The following is a 23,244-nucleotide window of genomic DNA, read 5'->3' on the forward strand; positions in this document are numbered from 1 at the left end:
TAGCAGAACATGGCTTCTGTGTAGGTTAAGTGTGCTTTCTCCTGCTAAACTCTAGAATTGGGCAGATTTAACCACCTAAATGTGGCAAGACCTACTCTAGGTAGGCCTCCCTTGGTCCGTGGACATGCCTGAATAGAAGAAATCATTGCTTCATGATGACAGCCCCAGAGGAAAGAGAAAGGGAGTGAGTTATATATGCACAGTTCTTCCTCCCAAACTGACCCATTGGATTAAATTGCTCATCCCTTTCAGGAGTTGGACAGAAAAAGGGAGTGGAGAAGGTCTAGAATGTTACAGTCTGTGTTAAAGTATGAGGGTATAAATCTTCCCATTTAACAGGAGCTTTAAAATATTCCCCATTCTGTTTTTTCAGTTCAGTTCAGTTCAGTCACTCAGTCGTGTCCGGCTCTTTGCGACCCCATGAACTGCAGCACACCAGGCTTCCCTGTCCATCACCAACTCCCAGAGCTTACTCAGACTCATGTCCATCGAGTTGGTGATGCCATCCAACCATCTCATCCTGTGTTGTCCCTTTCTTCTCCTGCCTTCAATCTTTTCTAGCATCAGGGTCTTTTCAAATAAGTCAGCTCTTCACATCAGGTGGCCAAAGTGTTGGAGTTTCAGCTTCAGCATCAGTCCTTCCAATGAATATTCAGGACTGATTTTAGCCCTCGCTAAAGAATATTCTGTTCTGTTTTTTAGCCCTCGGTAAATGTGATACTGTTTCAAACACAGAAATATAAAGGAAACACTGAAATACAGGAGCCTTATGATCTGACTTTGCTCACATAGGTCTTAAAAGGAAAAAAATGAGGAATTTACTTGCAACCCACAGGCAATCTATGTGGTACACAGGGTGTGCATCCTTTTATTATGTTTCTTGGGTAGAAATGATAGACCAGAGTGACCTCCAATCATAATTTATTATCATTGTAATAATTTGAATGTGACATCATTAAAAGAACTGCAATTTGATATTTTAGATTAATGGAATTAGATGTCTGTATACCGTCTGCTTGTTTTAAAGCCCTTTTTAATATGTGTATTAATATTTACTTTCAGTTCCTTCAGGAGTTAGTGACAATTTCAGGTGTCTCCTCTCTCTGACTTCCAGCTCATGCTGGAAGTTTACAGCAATACTTGCCAACATCTTTGCATCACAGATTGTTCCTCCTGGGACTTACAATTTGCTCAAGCTATGTTTGCTGATGAGTCTAGTACAGACAAGTGACCGTAACAAGGAACTGGAAAATTGCTTGGATATTTTAATTGTAACAAGTGATACTATACTCATAGACAGGTAAAATATATGCCATTACAAATTGATCACAGATTTGCATAAATCTTTTCCATAAAGATTATTATAAGGCAGATGTTTAGAATTTATCTGATATAAATTGCTCCCCACTAGCAAGTACTCTTTTTAAAAGGTTTACTTAAATGTTCAAAAAGTTAGGAATGAACTTCATATATTAATATAGTATGTGCAATTATAAGGCAAAAACAAATTTATATAATGAAATTTAAATTAAAAAATAAAAGTCCAATTAGCTAACTTAATTGGACAGGTGATGTTTTGCTAAAATTAAGATTAAATCATAATGTAACTATAGTGCTAACTGCCACATATTGCACCAATTTAATCTTCCACTAATAAGCATGAGAATATTTGTTTAACAGTCTCAACCAATACTGGGTATTATTAGACTTTTAAATTTGGCCCTCTGAAGGGTGAAAACTGGTATTTTATTTTAATTTTCATCTCTTTAACTAGAAGTAAGCTTTAGCATCATTTAGAATTTATTAAACACTTTTTATTATTTTTCTATGAACACTGTGACCATTTTCCATTTTTAAATTAATCTGCTTATTTCTTGTTGATTTGTAATATCTCTGTAAATTAGAGCCCTTGTCTCTCTTTATGTTTGTCATTAATCTTTTCCTATAGTATTTGGGGCTGTATGAGAGATTTGGTGTTTTGTTTTTTAGTTAAGATTTGCATAAATAAAGTGAAGCAATAAGATCTTAAGTATGCAATTTGATGAATCTTGACAGATACATGTGTTCCTATAGCCATCACCTCAATAAGATATGAAACATTTCCATTGTCCATCACTTTGGAAAGTTCCTTTATTCTCTCAGTTAATTCCTATTTCCACAGCTGATTTCTGTCACCATAGGTTAATTTTCCTGTTCTTGAATTTTGTATAAATAGAATCACACAGTGCATCCTCTTTAGGATCTAATCTCTTTTGCTTAGCATGTTTTTGAGATTGGCCCTGTTGTGTGTGTGTCAGAAGTTCACTTGTTTTTATTGATGAGTCGTGTTCCATTATATAAATGTACCAGAATTTGTTTCTCCATTTCTCTAGTGATGGACATTTGGGTTTTGCATGTTTTGACTATATAAATAAAGCTGCAATAAACATCTCTTGTACAAGTCTTTTTGTAGACTTGTGTTTTCATTATCTTGAATAAATATATACGAGTGGAATTGCTGTGTCATAAGGTACGTGTATGTAACTTTATAAGAAACTGCCAAACAGTTTTTCAAAGTGGTTGTGCAATTTTACATTCTAGCCAACGAGGTAAGGTTCCAGATGTTTCTCTCCTCACCAAAATCCAGTTGTCAGTCTTTCTCAATTTAGCCATGCTAGTGTGTATGAAATGGTATCTCATTACATTTCTAAGTTGCATTTCCCTGATGACTACTGATTTGAACTCTTCTTCATGTGCTTACTCATCTTATTTTATGAAGTGTCAAGTTGTTTGCTCACTTTTAAATGGAGTTCTGAATGCACATCCATTGTCACATATGTATCACGAAACTTTTCTCCCAGGTACAAAAATAGTTTGTATTTTTTTCTTAAAGATATATTTGATGAGCAGACCTTTTAGTTTTGATTGTTATTTTCTTTTATGTTTAGTGTTTTCTGGTTTTTGTTTAATAAGTCTCTGCCTATCTTAAGGTCATAAAGATATTATTCTATGTCTTCTTCTAGGAGCATATAGCTTTAACTTTTAAAATAGGTCTGTTATCTATTCCAAGTCAGTTTCTGTATATACCTTGTATATATGCGAGGTAGGAGTCAAGATTAATGTTTTTCCTATGCATTTATCAAACTTTTCCATACTATTTGTTGAAAAAAATTTTCCTTTCCCCATTGAATTGCTGTGGTACCAGTACTAAAAATCTGTTAAACTGGTTATATGGTTATAAATTTAGGTATACAGTTTAACTGGGCATACATCTATTCGAACTTTCTTTTGTGCTGTTTTGACTTATTTGTCTATGATTTTGCCTCACATTCTTGATTGTTGTAGCTCTATATTAAGTTTTGAATCAGGTAGTGCAACTTTATTCTTCATTTTTAATATTTGTTTTTATTATTTTAGGTGCTTTGCATTTTCTTAAAAAGTTTAGAATCCATATGTTACTACCAACCTCCATCACACCAAAAAAGCCTTTAAGGATTTTGATTGGAACTGCTTTTAACTTATAAATCAGTTTTGGGGAGAATTTACATCTTAACAATGTTCAGTCTTCCAATCCATGAATATGGTATATGTCTCCATTTATTTAAATCTTAATTTCTTTAAGCAAATTGCAAAGGTCACACACATAATTTGTTGATTCCTAAGTGGTATTTTTGATGCTGTTAAACTGGAGACCCAGTTTCCCCCTCAGTCAGTCTGTCCCATCAGAATGCTTCCATAAGTCCCTTATCCTTCTCCATCAGAGGGCAGACAGACTGAAAACCACAATCACAGAAAACTAACCAATCTAATCACATGGACCACAGCCTTGTCTCACTCAATGAAACTATGAGCCATGCCTTGTAGGGCCACCCAAGATAGACAGGTCATGGTGGAGAGTTCTGACAAAATGTGGTCCACTGGAGAAGGGAATGGCAAACCACTTCAGTATTCTTGCCTTGAGAACCCCATGAATAGTACAAAAAGACAAAAAGATAGGAAACTGAAAGATCAACTCCCCAGGTTGGTAGGTGCCCAGTATGCCACTGGAGATCAGTGGATAAATAACTCCAAAAAGAATGAAGAGACAGAGAAAGTAAAAACAACACCCAGTGGATGTGACTGGATGGAACGTCTGTTGCTATAAAGAACAATACTGCATAGGAACCTGGAATGTTAGGTCCACGAATCATGGAAGATTGGAACTGGTCAAAGAGGAGATGGCAAGAGTGAACATCGACATTTTAGGAATCAGCAAACTAAAATGGACTGGAATGGGTGAATTTAACTCAGATAACTATTGTGCTCAAAAATCCCTTAGAAGAAATGGAGTAGCCATCATAGTCAACAAAAAAGTCCAAAATGCAGTACTTGGATGCAATCTCAAAAATGACAGAATCATCTCTGTTCGTTTCCAAGGCAAACCATTCAATATCACAGTAATCCAAGTCTATGCCCCAACCAGTAATGCTGAAGTAGTTGAATGGTTCTATGAAGACCTACAAGACCTTTTAGAACTAACAGCCAAAAAAGATATCCTTTTCAATATAGTGGACTGGAATGCAAACGTAGAAAGTCAAGAAACACCTGGAATAACAGGCAAATTTGACCTTGGAGTACAGAACGAAGCAGGGCAAAGGCTATTAGAGTTTTGCCAAGAGAACGCACTGGTCACAGCAAACACCCTCTCCCAACAACACAAGAGAAGACTCTACACATGGACATCACCAGATGGTCAACGCCGAAATCAGATTGATTATATTCTTTGCAGCCAAAGATGGAGAAGCTCTATACAGTCAGCAAAAACAAGACCGGGAGCTGACTGTGGCTCAGATCATGAACTCCTTATTGCCAAATTCAGACTTAAATTGAAGAAAGTAGGGAAAACCATTAGACCATTCAGGTATGACCTAAATCAAATCCCTTATGATTGTACAGTGGAAGTGAGAAATAGATTTAAGGGACTAGATCTAATAGAGTGCCTGATGAACTATTGACAGAGGTTCATGACATTGTACAGGAGACAGGGAGCAAGACCAACCCCAAGAAAAAGAACTGCAAAAAAGCAAAATGACTGTCTGAGGAGGCCTTAAAATAGCTGTGGAAAGAAGAGATGTGAAAAGCAAAGGAGAAAAGGAAAAATATTCATTCCCATCTGAATGCAGAGTTCCAAAGAATAGCAAGGAGAGATAAGAAAGCCTTCTTCAAATCAACCTGCCTGACTTCAGGCTCTACTACAAAGCCACAGTCATCAAGACAGTATGGTACTGGCACAAAGACAGAAATATAGATCAATGGAACAAAATAGAAACCCCAGAGATAAATCCGTGTACCTACGGACACCTTATCTTCGACAAAGGAGGCAAGAATATACAATGGAAAAAAGACAACCTCTTTAACAAGTAGTGCTGGGAAAACTGGTCAACCACTTGTAAAAGAATGAAACTAGAACACTTTCTAACACCATACACAAAAATAAACTCAAAATGGACTAAAGATCTAAATGTAAGACCAGAAACTATAAAACTCCTAGAGGAGAACGTAGGCAAAACACTCTCTGACATAAATCACAGCAAGATCCTCTATGACCCACCTCCCAGAATATTAGAAATAAAAGCAAAAATAAACAAATGGGACCTAATGAAACTTAAAACCTTTTGCACAACAAAGGAAACTATAAGCAAGGTGAAAAGACAGACTTCAGAATGGGAGAAAATAATAGCAAATGAAGCAACAGACAAAGGATTAATCTCAAAAATATACAAGCAACTCCTGCAGCTCAATTCCAGAAAAATAAATGACCCAATCAAAAAATGGGCCAAAGAACTAAACAGACATTTCTCCAAAGAAGACATACAGATGGCTAACAAACACATGAAAAGATGCTCAACATCACTCATTATCAGAGAAATGCAAATCAAAACCACAATGAGGTACCATTACACGCCAGTCAGAATGGCTGCTATCCAAAAGTCTACAAGCAATTAATGCTGGAGAGGGTGTGGAGAAAAGGGAACCCTCTTACACTGTTGGTGGGAATGCAAACTAGTACAGCCACTATGCAGAACAGTGTGGAGATTCCTTAAAAAACTGGAAATAGAACTGCCATATGACCCAGCAATCCCAGTCCTGGGCATACACACCGAGGAAACCAGCTCTGAAAGAGACATGTGTACTCCAGTGTTCATCGCAGCACTGTTTATAATAGCCAGGACATGGAAGCAACCTAGATGCCAATCAGCAGAAGAATGGATAAAGAGGCTGTGGTACATATACAATATGGAATATTACTCAGCCATTAAAAAGAATTCACTTGAATCAGTTCTAATGAGATGGATGAAACTGGAGCCCATTATACAGAGTGAAGTAAGCCAGAAAGATAACTAACACATATATATGGAATTTTAAAAGATGGTAATGATAACCCTATATGCAAGACAGAAAAAGAGACACAGATGTATAGAACAGACTTTTGGACTCTGTGGGAGAAGGTAAGGGTGGGATGTTCTGAGAGAATAGCATTGAAACAAGTATACTATCAAGGGTGAAACAGATCACCAGCCCAGGTTGGATGCATGAGACAAGTGCTCAGGGCTGGTGCACTGGGAAGACCCAGAGGGATGGGATCGAGAGGGAGGAGGGAGGGGGGATCAGGATGGGGAATACATGTGAATCCATGGCTGATTCAAGTCAATGTATGGCAAAAACCTCTACAATATTGTAAAGTAATTAGCCTCCAACTAATAAAAATAAATGGAAAAAAAAAGAAAGCCTTCCTCAGTGATCAGTGCAAAGAAATAGAGGAAAACAATAGAATGGGAAAGACTAGAGATCTCTTCAAGAAAATTAAGATACCAAGGGAATATTTCATGCAAAGATGGGCTCAATAAAGGACAGAAATGGTATGGACCAAACAGAAGCAGAAGATATTAAGAAGAGGTGGCAAGAATACACTGAAGAACTGTACAAAAAAGATCTTCACGACCCAGATAATCACAATGGTGTGATCACTCACCTAGAGCCAGACATCCTGGAATGTGAAGTCAAGTGGGCCTTAGGAAGCATCACTGTGAAAAAAGCTAGTGGAGGTGATGAATTCCAGTTAAGCTATTTCAAATCCTATAAGATGATGCTGTGAAAGTGCTGCACTCCATATACCAGCAAAATTTGGAAAACTCAGCAGTGGCCACAGGACTGGAAAAGGTCAGTTTTCATTCCAGTTCCAAAGAAAGGCAATGCCAAAGAATGCTCAAACTACCACACAATTGTACTCATCTCACATACTGGTAAAGTAATGCTCAAAATTCTCCAAGCCAGGCTTCAGCAATACGTGAACTTGAAAAACTTCCTGATGTTCTAATTAGAAAAGGTGGAGGAACCAGAGATCAAATTACCAACATCTGCTGGATCATAGAAAAAGCAAGAGAGTTCCAGAAAAACGTCTATTTCTGCTTTTTTGACTATGCTAAAGCCTTGGAGTGTGTGGATCACAATAAGCTATGGAAAATTCTGAAAGAGATAGGAGTACCAGACCATCTGACCTGTTTCTTGAGAAACCTGTATGCAGGTCAGGAAGCAACAGTTAGAACTAGACATGGAACAACAGACTGGTTCCAATTAGGAAAAGGAGTACGTCAAGGCTGTATGTTGTCACCCTGCTTATTTAACTTATATGCAGAGTACATCATGAGAAATGCTGGGCTGGAAGAAGCACAAGTTGGAATCATGATTGCTAGGAGAAATATCAATAACCTCAGATATGCAGACGACACCACTCTTATGGCAGAGAGTGAAGAAGAACTAAAGAGCCTCTTGATGAAAGTGAGAGACGAGAGTGAAAAAGTTGGCTTAAAGCTCAACATGCAGAAAAATAAGATCATGGCATCCGGTACCATCACTTCATGGCAAATAGATGGGGAAACAGTGAAAACAGTGTCAGACTTTATTTTTTGGGGCTCCAAAATCACTGTAGATGGTGACGGCCGGCATGAAATTAAAAGATGCTTACTCCTTGGAAGAAAAGTTATGACCAACCTAGACAGCATATTAAAAAGCAGAGACATTACTTTGTCAACAAAGGTCCATCTTGTCAAGGCTATGGTTTTTCCAGTAGTCATGTATGGATGTGAGAGTTGGACTGTAAAGAAAGCTGAGCACCGAATTGATGCTTTTGAACTGTAGTGTTGGAGAAGACTCTTGAGAATCCCTTGGATTGCAAGGAGATCAAACCAGTCCATCCAAAAGAAAATCAGTTCTGAATATTCACTGGAGGGACTGATGTTGAAGCTGAAACTCCAATACTTTGGCCACCTGATGGGAAGAACTAACTGACTTATTGGAAAAGACCCTGATGCTGGGAAGGATTGAAGGCGGGAGGAAAAGGGGATGACAAAGGATGAGATAGTTGGATGGCATCACTGACTCAATGGGCATGGTTTTGAGTAAACTCTGGGAGTTGGTAATAGACAGGGAGGCCTGGTGTGCTGCAGTCCATGGGGTCACAAAGAGTCGGGCACGACTGAGCGACTGAACTGAACTGATGCTGTTAAAGTAGTAGTGCTTTGTTAATTTTATTTTTCAAGTATTTGCTTTGAATATGTAGAGTTAGTGTTGATTTTTGTATTCGTGTCTTATACTCTGTGACGTTATACCAGTAGTTCAAAAACTTCCTCAGTTAATTCCAATGATTAGCCAGTTTGAGGCCCATTGTTCTATATAATTAGCTTCTCAGCCTGGCTACCTATTAGAATCATCTGTGAAAATATTTTTTAAAATATTTATGCCTGTGGCTCATGCCCAAAGATTATAATTTATATTTTATGGAGGGCTTAGCATTGGAATTTTTTAAAGACCCCAAGCAATTTTTTTGTTAAAGTATCTTAGCATAATAACTTTTAGGCCCATCTGTGTTTTCACAAATGTCAAGATTTCATTGTTTTTATGGCTGAGTAATATTCCATTACATATATATATATACATACCACATCTTCTTTATCCATTCATCTATTGATGGACACTTAGATTGTTTCTATATCTTGGCTATTATAAATAATGCTGCAGTGAACATGGAGGTGCATATATCTTTTCCAATTAATGTTTTTGTTTTCTTTGGATTAACGCCCAGAAGTGGAATTGCTGGACCATATGATAACTCTGTTGAGGAATTTCCACACTCTTCTCCATAAAAAGCTATATCAATATATATTGCTACCAACAGTGCATAAGGGGTCCCTTTATTCACATTCTTGCCAACAATTGGTTTTTGGGTTTGTGTATGCTTGATAACTGTCATTCTGATAGGTATGTTGTGATATCTCATTGTGTTTTTGATTTGCATTCCCCTGACGATTTTTGATGTTGACCATCTTTTCACATGACTGTTGGCTCCCCAGGTGATTTTAAAGTGAGCTAGGGTTGAGAACCACTGCCTTATAGACTTGCAAATTTTCCTTCTACATCTTACCCATTTTACATATCTTCAAATTAACACCCAAATTCCTTGGAATGACACATATTCTAGACATTTTATAGCATCTGCCTGCCCATTCTTAAGAGATACTGCTTCACCCTCATTTGCACTGTATGTGTGTGTCTGGTCATCATAGTAGATCGCACCAGCAAGCTATGATTTCTGCAGCAAGGATTTAAAAGCTAAGCTCAGCTAATCATATTCTTTTCTTATAATTTAAATTTGAGAAACGAAGAGGCTTGAGGCAATTGGCAAAGAGATTAGAAAACAAAAGGATGTATCACGAGTTATGTTGATACATAGGTAGCAGGGGTAGTCATGATGGACTTTTTGCAAAACCTAAATGCAGAAGTTTTGAATAAATGAAAGCAGTTCATCAAAAAAGAGAAAGTCTTGGTTCAAATGTCATCTCTCTATAGATTTTTCTGATTTTTTTTCCAGGAAGAAATATTTCTTTTATGGATGTCCTCACAGCATTTTTTAGTACTCATCATATCGTGTCTTAGTTTCTTGTTTTCATCTCTCTAGGGTGTGAGCTTTCCAAGTTAAGGACCAAATCTCATATGTGTTTTTATGCCTAGCACTAGTGCTCAATAAACATTAAATCAAATTAAATCTAATTGTATAGCTATTATGCATTATGACTTCTGAAAATCAAATATTAAATAATAGTAATTAATGATTTATTTTTTCCCTTAGGCTTTTGAATTTTAGTATAAACCTTGTGCCCCGTGGTATACGTCATTCAGTCTCTACTGAAATTTTCCCTACTCTATCCAGGAATAAGTATGGAACTGGAGCAGTTAGCATTCAAGCTGGCAGTGCTTTGCTAGCTAAAGGTGGTATCTGCTTTATAGGAGACTTGGCTTCACACAAAAAAGATAAACTTGAACAGCTCCAGTCAGGTAAGCAATATTTTTTCAAATTAATTTTTACCTCTTTAACTTTTCCATCAGTGTCATGGAGTTGGGTGTGATAAATCACTTCAGTCATGTCTGACTCTACGCAACCCAGTGGACTGTAGCCCTCCAGGCTTCTCTGTCCACGGGATTCTCCAGGCAAGAATACTGGAGTGGATTACCATGCCCTCCTTCAGGGGATCTTCCTGACCCAGTGATCGAACCCAGGCTTCCTGCATTGCAGGCCAATTCATTACTATCTGAACCACCAGGGAAGCGTAGGACTTACCTAACAATAGGGATTATATTGTACACATTTTAGAAATAGAGAAATTATATTAAATGACATTTATCATTTTACCTTGATAAATAAAAACAGGAATTTAATGTGTAAATGCACTATTTAAGCCTTTGCTCTCAGTTGTAACACATCAATTTGTATTAGTTAGAGTTAGTCGCTCAGTCGTATCCAACTCTTTGTGACCCCATGGACTGTATGTAGCTCACCAGGCTTTGTTCATGGAATTCACCAGGCAAGAATACTGGAGTGGGTTGCCTTCCCTTCAGATTTATTTCCTCTTCTTGTCTTATTACACTTGTTAGGACATTCAAGATGATGTTGAAAAATAGTGGTGAAAAGGAACATCATGATCTTGTCTTGTTCCTGACCTTAATAGGAAAGTTTCAAGTTTCTCACCATTATGTATGATGTTAGCTCTAGGTTTTTTGATGAAGTTCTTTTTCAAGTTGAAGGAGTTCCTTTCTATTCCTAATCTAGTAAGAGTTTTTAAATAAAGGGTGTTGAATTTTACCAAATGCTTTTTCTGCATCTATTGACATGGTAATGTGATTTTTCTTCTGTAGCCTGTTGATATTATGGATTACATTAATTGACTTTCAAATGTTGAACTAGCTTTGCATACCTAACATAAATTCTACTTGGATGTGTTGTATATTTATTTTTATACATCATTGGAATTAATTTGCTAATATATTGTTGAGAATTTTTGCCTATAAGAGATATTGGTCTGTAGTTTTCTTGTTATATCTTTTGTCTGATTTTGGTATTAGGATAATGCTGCTTGAGCCAGATTTATAACTAACAAGGATATGGAGAGATAAATACTGGGCAAAGAAAAGTTAGGACCTTGCGTTCTTGGCATACCAGCAAGCATGTGCAGCAATACACAGGAGACATAGCATATTGCCTCTGCCTGCAAAAATAGACTCATTCTCATATGTTCAACTGATTTTTGATCACAACATCAAAGCAAGAAAATGGGGAAAGTTTTTTCAACAAATGATGGTGGAACATCTGGAAAAGAATTAGTATTTGCTCATACCTCACAACTATACACAATAATTAATTAAAGATGAATCATAAACCTATATATAAAAACTTAAATTATAAGGCTACTAGAAGAAAACATGAGAAATCTTTATGACTTAAGGGTGTGTTGTGTGCATGTTCAGTCATATCTGACTCTGTGACCCCATGGACTGTAGCCCGCCAAGCTCCTCTGTCCATGGGATTTTGCAGGCAAGAACACTGGCTGCTGCTACTGCTAAGTCGATTCAGTCGTGTCCCAACTCTGTGCAACCCCACAGATGGCAGCCCACCAGGCTCCTCTACCCCTGGGATTCTCCAGGCAAAAATACTGGAGTGGGTTGCCATTTCCTTCTCCAACGCATGCATGCATGCTAAGTCGCTTCAGTCGTGTCCGACTCTGTGTGACCCCATGGACAGCAGCCCACCAGGCTCCTCTATCCACGGATTCTCTAGGCAAGAACACTGGAATGGATTGCCATTTCCTTCTCCAGAGGATCTTCCCTACCCAGGGATTGAACCCTGATCTCCTGCATTGCAGGCAGATTCTTTACCATTTGTGCCACCAGGGTAGGCAAAGATTTTTTAGATGAAACCCAGAAAGCAATTAACAGAAAATAATTGATGAATTGGATTTCATCAAAACTAAAAAGTTATACACATCAAAAGGCCATTTAAAAAGTGAGTAGGCAAACAAAGGAAAAGAAAATAATTGCAATACACATATTTGACATAGGACATATACCTAGAGCACAGAAACAATTCCTACAAGTCAGTAATAAAACAAAATATATATGTGTTAGTCACTCAGTCATGTCCAACTCTTTGTGACCACGTGGACTATAGCCCACTAGGTTCCTCTGTCCATGGAATTCTCCAGGCAAGAATACTGGAGGGGGTTGCCATTCCCTTCTCCAGGGGACCTTAACAACCCAGGGATAGAACCTGAGTCTTCCACACTGCAGGCAGATTTTTTTACCCACTGAGCCACCAGGAACCTCCCACCCTCCACCCCCACAAAAGAAGCCCCAAAGAACCAGACGCAAAAGACCAGATTGTGTGTATTGTCTCACAATCTTTTCCTCTTTCATTCTTAACTTAGATGATCTGCTTTCTTTTTTTTTTTTTCCACACAAAAGAACATTGCTTAATTTCAGCTTCCTTTGTAACCTGCATGATACGACCAGTCTCCTTACCCCCTGCCCATTCATCCCGGTCCACAATTCCAGCTTCATGCTTTGGATTAATAGTTCTTATTGTCAGGGGATACAGAAACATTCAAATATTTTTCTTGCCTTGTTTTTTTTATGGCAAATCCTCTAATTTAGCCATATCCTGCAAAACCATCAAATTTTCCTGTATCTTTGCTATCCAAAATTTAGTTTGTAAAATTCACATTTTTTTAATTAATTTATAATTAATCTATAGCTATATTGACCAAAGTGAACTTAAGTAACAAATGGATAATGTCTCTTGACTTAGCTGTGGAAAGTAGAAGCATCACAGTCTACATCTCAGGAAAAAAGTTTGGGGATGATGTGGATCAACAAATGACTTTTCCAGTTCAGTGCAGTTTTTGGTCTTTTCTTGATATGGATTCACCTTCAAGGAGAAATATACAGAAAACCAATATGCTAATTGGTCAGATGGTAAAGTATATGTGTATTTTATTGTTAGAATGTTCTTCAAGGATTTAGTCATGGATTTTAGTCTCAATTTTTAATAACAATTTTATGTTTTATTTTTATTTCTGTGCTTACTTTCTATACTTACTCAGATCCTGGAACTAAATAATGACACAGTTGTTTGCAATTTTTTTGTTTTTTAGTCATACAAAGCAGGTATCTGCTCACTAAAAATTATTATTTGAGTAGGTAGTGGGGGAGGTTTTTATGAATAATGTGTAAGAAAATACTCAATAAAGAGTATTTTAAAAAATTGGTTACCACAAAGATCCGATGCTATTTGGGAATCACTTTAAATGAAGTATTATTTATAATTATTATTTAAATTATTAATAGAATTATATTATAGTGTTAATGACATTAAATTATGAAATTATAATTGTAATAATTATTTTATTTTGTTATTATTTAAAGTGTTTGTGAAAATGCCAGTGTTTAATATTTGCCTTCTATATTTTTGTTTGAGGTAGGATTGCAGTTTAATTCCAGCTAATCTTGTAGAGGCATTTGCATTATTGATTAACTGCAATGAATCATCTCCTTGCCACCCACTTCTTCCAACTGTGCAACATACTTTAAAGAAAGCCATTGATCCTGAAGGGCTGCTTTATTTAGCTTCTAAACAGTTCACAACTGAAGATTTTGAAAAGGTAAAGGTAGAAAAAATGAGTGACATGAATACTTGTGCTAATGTTTCTCAATTTAAATAAAACTCCCTTGAACATTCAATTTTCCTTATTTAGAATTTTCTTTTATTTCAATTTGCTTTCAGCTTTTAAGCATTTTAAGAACATTGTATAGAAAATATTTTAGATTAGACTTAAATTAAAAACTATAAGGACATAGATATTAAAATGTTGAGTTTATTCTTTGAATCACTAATCAGATCACCATGGTTTATCTTTCCATTAAAACATTCAAAATAGAATATTTTTATAAAACATTATGATGAGAGGCTTTCTAGATACACAGTTGTTTACATTTTATAGACTATTCAAAGGGAATAGTTCTAACTGTAGGGAGTATCTATCATGACTCACAAACCCATTTATTTTAATGTCTTGACCTGAAAACATGTGTGGCATGTTCAGAGTTCCTGAGAGTTGGATGATGCAAATTTAGTAATGACTCTCATAGCTATTAAAGGTACTCAAGTATTTACAAGTGAAGCCCTTTTAATATTAACTGTTGAGAAATCTGTCCACAATAGAGTTAAAGTATCTGTGTAGGATAGCTAAATGGCCTGTAACATTGGGAAGGGTGAATCCACAGGTCAGTAAATATTTTGTTCATACCTGCCTTTTTTTGTAGCCCAAATTGCATGATAAAAGATTGAAAGGTGGAATTTATTCACATAGATTAAAACAGAAAAAGAACAATGTTTATGATAAAATAAGGTCTTTTCGTTTGTTTTAGTGTGTATAAAAAAAGGCAATTAGTCTTTAGGAATTGGGGTACTAAATGATATAGACATGCGAATAACCTGGAAGACTTTTTGCCCAGTTTTTCCCTGAAAAACAACAAAAAAAGAGTCTATGGATTTATTAATTAGTCAGGCATTTACTGAGTACTTAATATAGATGAGCCTCTTTCAGTTCTTTTATATTCTCCTAGAAATGTACATTTTTCTTCCTTAAATAGTTTATCATTTAATTGAGATATATGAAACAAGGGACAATTTAAAGCTATGCTGGGTGGTGCTGACTATAAATGTTGCTTGAATTCAGAAAGGAAGGTATCAAGTAGAATGTAAGAGTTAGGAATAACTCAAAAGGCGGTGAGACTTTAGTTGGGCCTTAAGAAAAGGTAAGATTTAAATTATCCTCCAATTAAAACTAAATTTTACAAAAAGGAAAAAAGAAAACAAAAGGTTAGATTTAAATGACAAGAAGGATGGACATTCAAAAAAAAGCTAAAAATAAGAGCAAAGATATAAAAGTAGAAAAGAGTATACATGGAAAACTATAAGAAGACCTGTCGACTAGAGCAAAAATTATATTATGTAGTCATCAAGATTTGGAGAAGGCAATGGCAACCCACTCCAGTACTCTTGCCTGGAAAATCCCATGGACAGAGGAGCCTGGCAGGCTATAGTCCATGGGGGTGGCAAAAAGTCAGACATGACTGAAGTGACTTAGCAGCAGCAACAGTCATCAAGATCAGGCAGTTGTTGAAGAAGTTGACAGCTTTCTTGGAGGCCAGTGCTGGCTCCCAGTGCTACATTCCCAATAGCAGAGACAACAGGTCCTTTTTGAAGAGGGATGTGAGTGTCTTTGCCTTGATTCATGGACCTAACACTCCAGGTTCCTTGGCTTTGGAGTACAGAATGAAGCAGGGCAAAGGCTAATAGAGTTTTGCCAAGAGAACGCACTGGTCACAGCAAACACCCTCTCCCAACAACACAAGAGAAGACTCTACACATGGACATCACCAGATGGTCAACACTGAAATCAGATTGATTATATTCTTTGCAGCCAAAGATGGAGAAGCTCTATACAGTCAGCAAAAACAAGACCGGGAGCTGACTGTGGCTCAGATCATGAACTCCTTATTGCCAAATTCAGACTTAAATTGAAGAAAGTAGGGAAAACCATTAGACCATTCAGGTATGACCTAAATCAAATCCTTTATGATTATACAGTGGAAGTGAGAAATAGATTTAAGGGACTAGATCTGATAGAGAGCCTGATGAACTATTGACAGAGGTTCGTGACATTGTACAGGAGGCAGGGATTAAGACCATCCCCATGGAAGAGAAATGCAAAAAAGCAAAATGGCTGTCTGAGGAGGCCTTAAAATAGCTGTGGAAAGAAGAGATGTGAAAAGCAAAGGAGAAAAGGAAAGATGTTCCCATCTGAATGCAGAGTTCCAAAGAACAGCAAGGAGAGATAAAAAAGCCTTCCTCAGTGGTCAATGCAAAGAAATAGAGGAAAACAACAGAATGGGAAAGACTAGAGATCTCTTCAAGAAAATTAGAGATACTAAGGGAAAGTTTCATGCAAAGGTGGGCTAGATAAAGGACAGAAATGTTATGGACCTAACAGAAGCAGAAGATATTAAGAAGAGGTGGCAAGAATACACAGAAGAACTGTACAAAAAAGATCTTCACGACCCAGATAATCACAATGGTGTGATCACTCACCTAGAGCCAGACATCCTAGAATGTGAAGTCAAGTGGGCCTTAGAAAGCATCACTATGAACAAAGCTAGTGGATGTGATGAATTCCAGTTGAGCTATTTCAAATCCTGAAAGATGATGCTGTGAAAGTGCTGCACTCCATATGCCAGCAAAATTTAGAAAACTCAGCAGTGGCCACAGGACTGGAAAAGGTCAGTTTTCATTCCAATCCCAAAGAAAGGCAATGCCAAAGAATGCCCAAAGTACTGCACAATTGCACTCATCTCACACACTAGTCAGAGAAGGTAATGGCACCCCACTCCAGTACTCTTGCCTGGAAAATCCCATGGATGGAGGAGCCTGGTAGGCTGCAGTCCATGGGGTCGCTAAGAGTTCGGCACTACTGAGCGACTTCACTTTCACTTTTCACTTTCATGCATTGGAGAAGGAAATGGCAACCCACTCCAGTATTCTTGCCTGGAAAATCCCAGGGACAGAGGAGCCTAGTGGGCTGCTGTCTATGGGGTCGCACAGAGTCGCACACGCCTGAAGTAACGCAGCAGCAGCAGCAGCAGCACACACTAGTAAAGTAATGCTCAAAATTCTCCAAGCCAGGCTTCAGCAATACGTGAACCGTGAACTTCCAGATGTTCAAGCTAGTTTTAGAAAAGGCAGAGGAACAGAGATCAAATTGCCAACATCTGCTGGATCATAGAAAAAGCCAGAGAGTGCCAGAAAAACATCTATTTCTGCTTTATTGACTATGCCAAAGCCTTGGACTGTGTGGATCACAATAAACTGTGGAAAATTCTGAAAGAGATAGGAGTACCAGACCACCTGACCTGCCTCTTGAGAAACCTGTATGCAGGTCAGGAAGCAACAGTTAGAACTGGACATGGAACAACAGACTGGTACCAAATAGGAAAAGGAGTGCATCAAGGCTGTATATTGTCACCCTGCTTATTTAACTTATATTCAGAGTACATCATGAGAAATGCTGGGATGGATAAAGCACAAGCTGAAATCAAGGTTGCCGGGAGAAATATCAATAACCTCAGATATGCAGATGACACCACCCTTATGGCAGAAAGTGAAGAGGAACTAAAAAGCCTCTTGATGAAAGTGAAGGAGGAGAGTGAAAAAGTTGGCTTAAAGCTCAAGATTCAGAAAACTAAGATAGTGGCATCCGGTCCCATCACTTCATGGGAAATAGATGGGGAAACAGTGGAAACAGTGGCTGACTTTATTTTTGGGACTCCAAAATCACTGCAGATGGTGATTGCAGCCATGAAATTAAAAGATGCTTACTCCTTGGAAGAAAAGTTATGATCAACCTAGATAGCATATTAAAAAGCAGAGACGTTACTTTGCCAACAAAGGCCCGTCTAGTCAAGGCTATGGTTTTTCCAGTAGTCATGTATGGATGTGAGAATTGGACTATAAAGAAAGCTGAGCACCGAAAAATTGATGCTTTTGAACTGTGGTGTTGGAGAAGACTCTTGAGAGTCCCTCAGACTGCAAAAAGATCCAACCAATCTATCCTAAAGGAGATCAGTCCTGGGTGTTCATTGCAAGGACTGATGTTGAAGCTGAAACTCCAATACTTTGGCCACCTCATGTGAAGTGTTGACTCATTGGAAAAGAGCCTAATACTGGGAAGGATTGGGGGCAGGAGGAGAAGGGGACGACAGAGGATGAGATGACTGGATAGCATCAGCAACTCGATGGACATGGGTTTGGGTAGACTCCGGGAGTTGTTGATGGACAGGGAGGCCTGGCATGCTGCGATTCATTGGGTCGCAAAGAGTCGAACACGACTGAGTGACTGAACTGAACTGTGGGTGTCTTATCACTGTGACCCCATAGCATAAAACCTAGAGAGAGCTATCAGTGTTATTGATGGTATTGTTATTCTGTTCTGAAGGCCTGAAGGGAATTGTGGAATGTAAGAAAAATCAAGACAGGACATATCCAACCCAGGACATATCCAGATCTTTTAAAAAAAGTTACATTTAAAATACAGATATAATAGTTAATAGCAACTTTATTATGGGTGGTTTTTCTCTTTTTGTTTCCTCCTGTTGTTTTTCTGGTTTTACAACTCACAGAAACAAAAGAGATGGTGAAAAGTCTGGAAATGGTGTCATAGAGTAACAACATAGAATAACGAGGAACTGGGAATCACTCAGGGAAAAAGCAGAAAACTCAGAGAAAGTTGAAGGCTTATTTTCTACCCAAAATCTTTCCGAATCTCCAAAGCCCATCTTCATAGTAGTTAACACAGTACTTCCCACATCACAAGTCTTTAGATGTGTTTTTTAAAAGGAAGGAAGGGAAGGAAGGAGGCCAATGAGAGAAAGTTTTCTGGAAATAAACTGTCAGAGAATTAAGACTATTCAAAGGGAAATGAGATTCTGAGGGAAGCTGTCTCCCACTAGAAGGCTCTGAGTAAGCCTTTATTCCGCTGGAAGCAAAGACTTGATAGTCATTCAAATACAGAACATTTCTGTACTAAGAGGGGAGAAGAGGTTATTCTGGGTAGACTGTAATATTCTTTGTAAGTATAATATGACTTAAAGTGCTCAATGGCTTTGGATGGCTCAGGTATTTAATCAGTTTTGATGTAAATAAAGTATGCAAACTTTAAAAAATAAAATAACCATATACTTTGGATTTTTGTAATATAGGTTCTCTTAATAAAGTTTGAATCTCTTGAATTTTCACACTTTCAATTTAGCTGCTTGCTTTTGCAAAGAATTTGAATGTGGAATTCAGCTTGGAGGCAGAAAGAATGATTCATGGATATTACCTAGCAAGTCGCAGAATCAGAACAGATTCTATATGTGGATCAAAACTGCCAGCATCTGCATTAAAATATTTGTAGGTATTCAATTTTAAAATCATTACTTTAAAAAATCTTTATTTACTTTTTTTTTTTGGCTGTGCTGGGTTGTTGTTGTGTGGGGTTTTCTCTAGTTGCAGAGAGTGGGGGCTACTCTTTAGTTGAGGTACCCAAGCTTCTTATTGCAGTGCCTTCTCTTCTTGTGGGGCATGCACTCTAGAGCTCATGGGCTTCAATAGTTGCGGCCTGAGGGCTCAGTAGTTGTGGCTCCCCGGCTCTAGAGCACAGGCTCAGTAGTTGTGATCCAGAGGCTTACTTGCTCTGCCGCACGTGGGATTGTCCCAGACCAGGGATCGAACCTTTATCTTCTGCATTGGCAGGCAGATTCTTTACCACTGAGCCACCAGGGAAGCCCCCATTATTTACTTTTAAATGATGTGTTTAATTAACTGTCTCACTTGTTTTTTGATTGCTGGGTGGTTGATTTACAATATACTTTGTTCCAAAAGAATTTAAGGTAACTTAATTATTTCTTCTGCTATAGCCTTACATCATTTGAACCTCTAACAATTTGTTTTCACTAAATTAATTTTTATTGGATACCTGGTATCAGGTGCATCTGAAAAAAATGCACTAAATTTTTTAATACAAATGATTAGTTTTTTTTTAATGTGGTTGCTTCAGTTCAGTTCAGTCACTCAGTCGTGTCCAACTCTTTGATACCCCATGGACTGCAGTATGCCAGGCCTCCCTGGCCATCACCAACTCCCAGAGCTTACTCAAACTCATGTCCATTAAGTCAGTTGATTTTCTAGATATTTTATAGTTGAGCTTAGAAAAAAATTTATGTTATTCTTTGTACTTTTAAACACTTTAGTACACTCACGTACTATGTTCCTTGAGAAGTTTTTTAAAACTAATTTTTATTATAAAATTAAAGTATGGACATAGTGAAAGAAAAGTCTAAAACAATGAGTTAAGTCCCTTGCTAACCCTACCTGTGATTATCTCATTCCCTGGAAATGATCCCTGCTAACATGTTTTGTGTGTCTATGATACTAGCATATACAAATATATAGTTTAAATATGTGATGTATATTAAGTACATATTTTATTTGAATATGTTATATATCTTAGATTAATGTTATTAAGATATTACATAAAAACATTTTTATAATATATAAATACATATGTAGCCATATTGATATTCTTTTTGCCCAAATGGAATCATGCAAAGATATCATGATATCTTACTATCAACACATAAAGAATTACCTCACTCTGTTTTAATAGCTCCCTTACAGTTTTACTGTGTTATGATGTGGCTATTCCATAATTTACACAGTCCTTTGTTGATAGACCATTACTTCATTTAATATAGATTAATATGTAATCTCAACCCAAATTATGAAGTAAGACCAGGGGTAAAAATAATCTATTAAATAAATAAATATCTTGTTATGACTGCAGTATAAAATAAGACAAGTGGAGGACTGATAGGAAGTGTCAAGTGTAGGACTAAAAGAGATATATATGTTTAGTTAACTTCTCCAAATCTATCTTCATAGAACTAAAAAATTGCGACAGAAAGGGAAGGTAGAAATTAACTGTGATGTTTTAAAATGGCAAACAATTATATAATGCTGTTTTCTGAAGTAATATTTCAAATACTCAATACTCAGAGCTTAAAAGATTTGAAAGCCCTATTATCTCATATGCTTTTTCTCTGTCTTAAAAAGATATTTTTAATTTAAACTCACATAGCCTCAGTTTACGTTTGACTCTACTAATCAAAGAATAAGACAGAATTAAGTTTAATATGAGAACTCTACTTTTTCCTCTTGTAGAAATAAATACTAGAGATGGAACTGGGTCTTATGAAATAGTCAAGTAAATGAAGCACTTCTCAGAACAGTCATAAACCTTGACTTTTTCTCCTGCTTCTATACACAGGTGCCTATTAACACCCTCCATGCTTAATCTGCCTGCAATGCAGGAGACCCCGGTTTGATTCCTGGATCGGGAAGACCCCCTGGAGAAGGGATAGGCTACCCACTCCAGTATTCTTGGGCTTCCCTTGCGGCTCAGCTGGTAAAGAATCCACCTGCGATGCAGGAGATCCCGGTTTGAGCCCTGGGTTGGGAAGATCCCCTGGAGAAGGGAAAATCTAGTCACTCCAGTATTCTTGGGCTTCCCTTGTGGCTCAGCTGGTAAAGAATCCACCTGCGATGCAGGAGATCCCGGTTTGAGCCCTGGGTTAGGAAGATCCCCTGGAGAAGGGAAAATCTAGTCACTCCAGTATTCTTGGGCTTCCCTTGTGGCTCAGCTGGTAAAAAATCCGCCTGCAATGCGGGAGACCTGGGTTTGATCCCTGGGTTGGGAAGATCCCCTGGAGAAGGGGAAAAACTACCCTCTCCATTATTCTGGCCTAGAGAATTCCATGGACTGTATAGTCCATGGGTTTGCAAAGAGTTGGACATGACTGAGCGACTTTTACTTTCATGCTTTTCTAGAGAAGGGGAGCTGAACAGGGCTCTTTGCTTTCCCTGAAAAACTGTATATATATTCTGTCCCAGTCAAAATCTTTAGAAGAAGCTTGGGTGAGGACATCAGGAACATGATAATCAAATTTGTAAATAAGCAACTCTGGAGAGATCTTCACAAACTCAAATTATTATTTTAGTCTAGCAACAAGAAAATTAATAGGGCAAATATAATGTCTTTAATTAGGTCCCAAACTCCTTGGTACATGTGTGAATGCATGGGAAAGGGGTGATCTGCCTTAATATGAAAAAGATTTGAGATTTCATATTTTTATGTTTAATATGAGTAAGTAATGTAATAGGGCTGTAAATAATACTGTGATTTGGGGTTGTCTTAACAGAACATAGTATCAAGAGTGAGAAAATGCTAATTCTGCCCCAAGTCTACTCTACTGATCAAATCATACCTTAGTACTGTACTGAAAAGGAATATTAACCAAATCTGGTCACAAGGAGAACAGCCAGGATGATAAGGGGCATGAAAATCATGTTACATGACATATTAAAAGAACTAGGAGGGACTTCCCTGGTGGTCCAGTGGTTAAAACCTTACACTTCCCAAGCAAGGGGTGCAGGTTTCTTGGTCAGGGAACTAAGATCCTGTATGCTGTGGAATGTGGCCAAAAGAAAAATAGAACTAGGAATATTTATCTTGGAGAAAGTAGACTATGGAGCAACTAGAAAATTTGTCTTTGAATATCTGAAGAGCTGTCTCATTTAAGAAGTGTTAGATTTGTTTTGTAATCCCAGAGGACAAAACAGGGACCAGTGGGTATAAATTGCAGTGAAACCAATTTCAGTTTACATTTATATAATCTTTGTGGGTGAGTCCCCAAATTTTCAAATGCCTTATTTGAAATCACAATTCCCTATTAATTCTTATTATCCCCATTTTATAGCAGAGCTTCAAAAAAGTCTCAGAAATTAAATGATTCATACTAACTCACACAGCTAGTAAATTTCTAGAGACATAGTTCAGATTTTCTGATTTCCACATCCAACACTCATTCAAGTGCTTTAAAGTTAGCTTAAAAATAATAAAGAAAAAAAAAAATAAAGAAATAGATTGCTTCCCGATTCTCAGTGAATCCTAGGGTAAGTTCAAAAGAGACCAAATAATGAGTATTGTGGGATGCTGTATAGAAAATTCAGTTATCTGATGGGATGTTGAAATTTGCTCTCTAAAATCTCTTCCATCACTGAAATTTCAAGATTCTGTGAGGACTTCCAGTGGGTTAAGAACTGGAAGAAAAGACCAAGGATGTGTCTATAAGAGATATTTAGAAAAAAAAAAAGAGATATTTAGTTAATTTTCCAGCTATGTATTTAACTGAACAGAACTTGGGGCGGGTAATGTGTAGAATAATAAAGAAAAAACAGGATAA

General features: G+C 37.3%; 1 protein-coding gene across 1 annotated transcript in view; it reads left to right on the forward strand.

The window, feature by feature from the left end:
• Window positions 1-23,244, forward strand: part of MCMDC2 (minichromosome maintenance domain containing 2) — a 49,444-nt gene that overhangs the window by 15,086 nt on the left and 11,114 nt on the right. The window contains exons 10-14 of the mRNA XM_043483688.1: window positions 1,063-1,300; window positions 10,145-10,350; window positions 13,154-13,320; window positions 13,827-14,006; window positions 19,212-19,354. Of these exons, the coding sequence (XP_043339623.1) occupies window positions 1,063-1,300; window positions 10,145-10,350; window positions 13,154-13,320; window positions 13,827-14,006; window positions 19,212-19,354 (934 nt within the window). The remainder of the gene's footprint in view (window positions 1-1,062; window positions 1,301-10,144; window positions 10,351-13,153; window positions 13,321-13,826; window positions 14,007-19,211; window positions 19,355-23,244) is intronic.

Source organism: Cervus canadensis, chromosome 12, assembly GCF_019320065.1.
Source record: "Cervus canadensis isolate Bull #8, Minnesota chromosome 12, ASM1932006v1, whole genome shotgun sequence".
Classification (NCBI taxonomy): Eukaryota; Metazoa; Chordata; class Mammalia; order Artiodactyla; family Cervidae; genus Cervus; species Cervus canadensis.